At 56.6% G+C, this 2,090-nt stretch overlaps 1 protein-coding gene across 1 annotated transcript in view; it reads left to right on the top strand.

The window, feature by feature from the left end:
• Positions 1-1,658, top strand: part of LOC104164359 (glycerol-3-phosphate dehydrogenase [NAD(+)], cytoplasmic-like) — a gene marked incomplete at its 5' end in the record, with an annotated part of 2,652 nt that extends 994 nt beyond the window's left edge. The window contains 4 exons of the mRNA XM_009703660.1: positions 73-185; positions 517-750; positions 938-1,044; positions 1,329-1,658. Of these exons, the coding sequence (XP_009701962.1) occupies positions 73-185; positions 517-750; positions 938-1,044; positions 1,329-1,425 (551 nt within the window). The remainder of the gene's footprint in view (positions 1-72; positions 186-516; positions 751-937; positions 1,045-1,328) is intronic.
• Positions 1,659-2,090: the final 432 nt, after the last annotated feature.

Genomic DNA, 2,090 nt, shown 5'->3' with positions numbered 1-2,090 from the left:
GCACCGCTGGGCAGTCCTACCTTAGGGTCTCCCCCCATCATCTTCCTCTTCCTCCTCCCTTTATCTCATCAGGCTGCAAGAACACGCAGCATGGGCAGATGCTGAAGGAGCTGATGCAGACCCCAAACTTCCGTGTGACGGTGGTGCAGGAAGCTGACACCGTAGAGATCTGTGGGGCTCTCAAGGTGGGTGAGCCACTCGCCGGGGTTTGCAGGTCTTGGGTAGCAGAGCCTGCAGCTCTCCAGAGCCCTGCAGGGAGCTCTGGGGAGGAGGCTGCCAGTTGAATGAACCCCACGGGATATTGCACTGTGGCTCGCTGAGACCATTGGGTCAAAGGCCAGACTTTGGAGGGAACTGTGGATGTGTCCTGTTCCGCTGCTTGGAGAGATGATGATCACTGGCATAGGCAGGGGCAGGCAGGAACCCATGCTTGGGATCACACAGGCAGCTTGTGGACACAGCAAAGCCCTGAGCTCTGTTGGGAACAGATCTCTCCACGCTGCTGTTACTTTCCAGAACATTGTGGCTGTAGGAGCTGGTTTCTGCGATGGGCTCGGCTATGGAGACAACACGAAGGCTGCTGTGATCCGTCTGGGATTGATGGAGATGATTAGCTTTGCCAAACTCTTCTGTAAGGGCCCCGTCACCTCCTCCACCTTCCTGGAGAGCTGTGGCGTCGCTGACCTCATCACCACCTGCTATGGTGGCCGTAACCGCAAAGTGGCTGAGGCTTTTGCCAAGACCGGGAAGGTAAGGAGAGTGGGGAGCGGGCAACATTGATATCTGCATCAACCTGAGCAGGCTGGGAGGTGAACCCAATGATTGCCATGGTATCCTGCCTTTGCTCGCCCAGTGCCGCAGCCTGGATCCAGGGAAGGAACGTGGGGCAGCAGATGGGGTTGCGGGGTCCAGGTCCCTCACTGTTGGGTTGTTTCAGTCTATTGAGCAGCTGGAGAAGGAGATGTTGAATGGGCAGAAGCTGCAGGGTCCCCAGACGTCTGCTGAGCTGCACCGCATCCTTAAAACCAAGAACGCAGTGGAGAAGTGAGTGCTGTCATCTCTCTTGTCTGCTCTTAGGGATGGGGCTGGGATCTTCCCTGCGGCTGTGGGAGGGGAAACCCACCCTTAATGTCTCTGCTGTTCAGGTCAATCTCTGCACTGTCCACATCCAACCAGCTGGGCAGGAATGGCCTGTTGGATGAGGCACCATGCCACTGTGCCACCTGCTCCTGCCCAGTGGTCCTGCATGTCGCAATAGAAGCTGAGGCACTCTGACTCTGCCAGCTGCGGCAACAGAGCAAGGGGTGACTTTGTTCATCTGCCCACAGGTTCCCCCTCTTCACAGCTGTGTATCAGATCTGCTACGAGGGCAAACCTGTTACCGATATCATCAAGTGTCTTCAGAACCACCCTGAGCACATGTAAGTGGGCTCTGCCTGCAAATCCACTGATCCTGCCAGGATGAGCGGAGAGCTCTTGCCCGCACCAACTTGCTCTGCTGCTACAGCTTTGTAAGGAGTCTGGATTTCCTGGGAGCCTTTGCAGGATGCTGGAAGGGCAGAGGTTTCCTTTCTCAGCTCTGGACACTGCCAGCCTCAGCCTGGCATCTGCATGGAAGTACCTGCTGATCTCCCTCTCTCTTTGAAGGACTCGTTTAGCTTCTGCTGCTGTCTAGGGTCTGCCCGGAGCGGGGCTGAGCACCTTCCTCCTTTCACTTTCTCTTGCCGTGATGGATTCAGTTCTCGGAGGGACTCTGCCAGGTCATCTCGATCGATACGGGCTGTGCAGGAGGCACTGCTTGGGACGACAAGCTTTGCTATTAGCCCCGTGGGGCCACTTTGCATGATACCAGCCCTTTCCTGCTTGCTGCTGTTGCTTGTGGCTTAACCGTCTCGTGGAGAGGGCACGGTTCCCTGCCAGGCTCTGCCAGGGTGAGTGAAGCTCCTCAGGACTTTCGAAGGGGCTGAGAATCACTCTTCTCTCTAAGAAGCACCAACACAGAAAATAGCATTCTTTGCCACCCTGCCATGTGCTGCTTCCCCAGCCACCACCAGCTGCTCCTGCCGAATGGTACGGCCAACGCTTCGCAT

The sequence above is a fragment of the Cariama cristata genome, unplaced genomic scaffold, assembly GCF_000690535.1.
Source record: "Cariama cristata isolate BGI_N322 unplaced genomic scaffold, ASM69053v1 scaffold36877, whole genome shotgun sequence".
NCBI lineage: Eukaryota > Metazoa > Chordata > Aves > Cariamiformes > Cariamidae > Cariama > Cariama cristata.
Note: the sequence above shows the minus strand (reverse complement) of the source record. Positions and strands in the feature narration are given on the sequence as shown.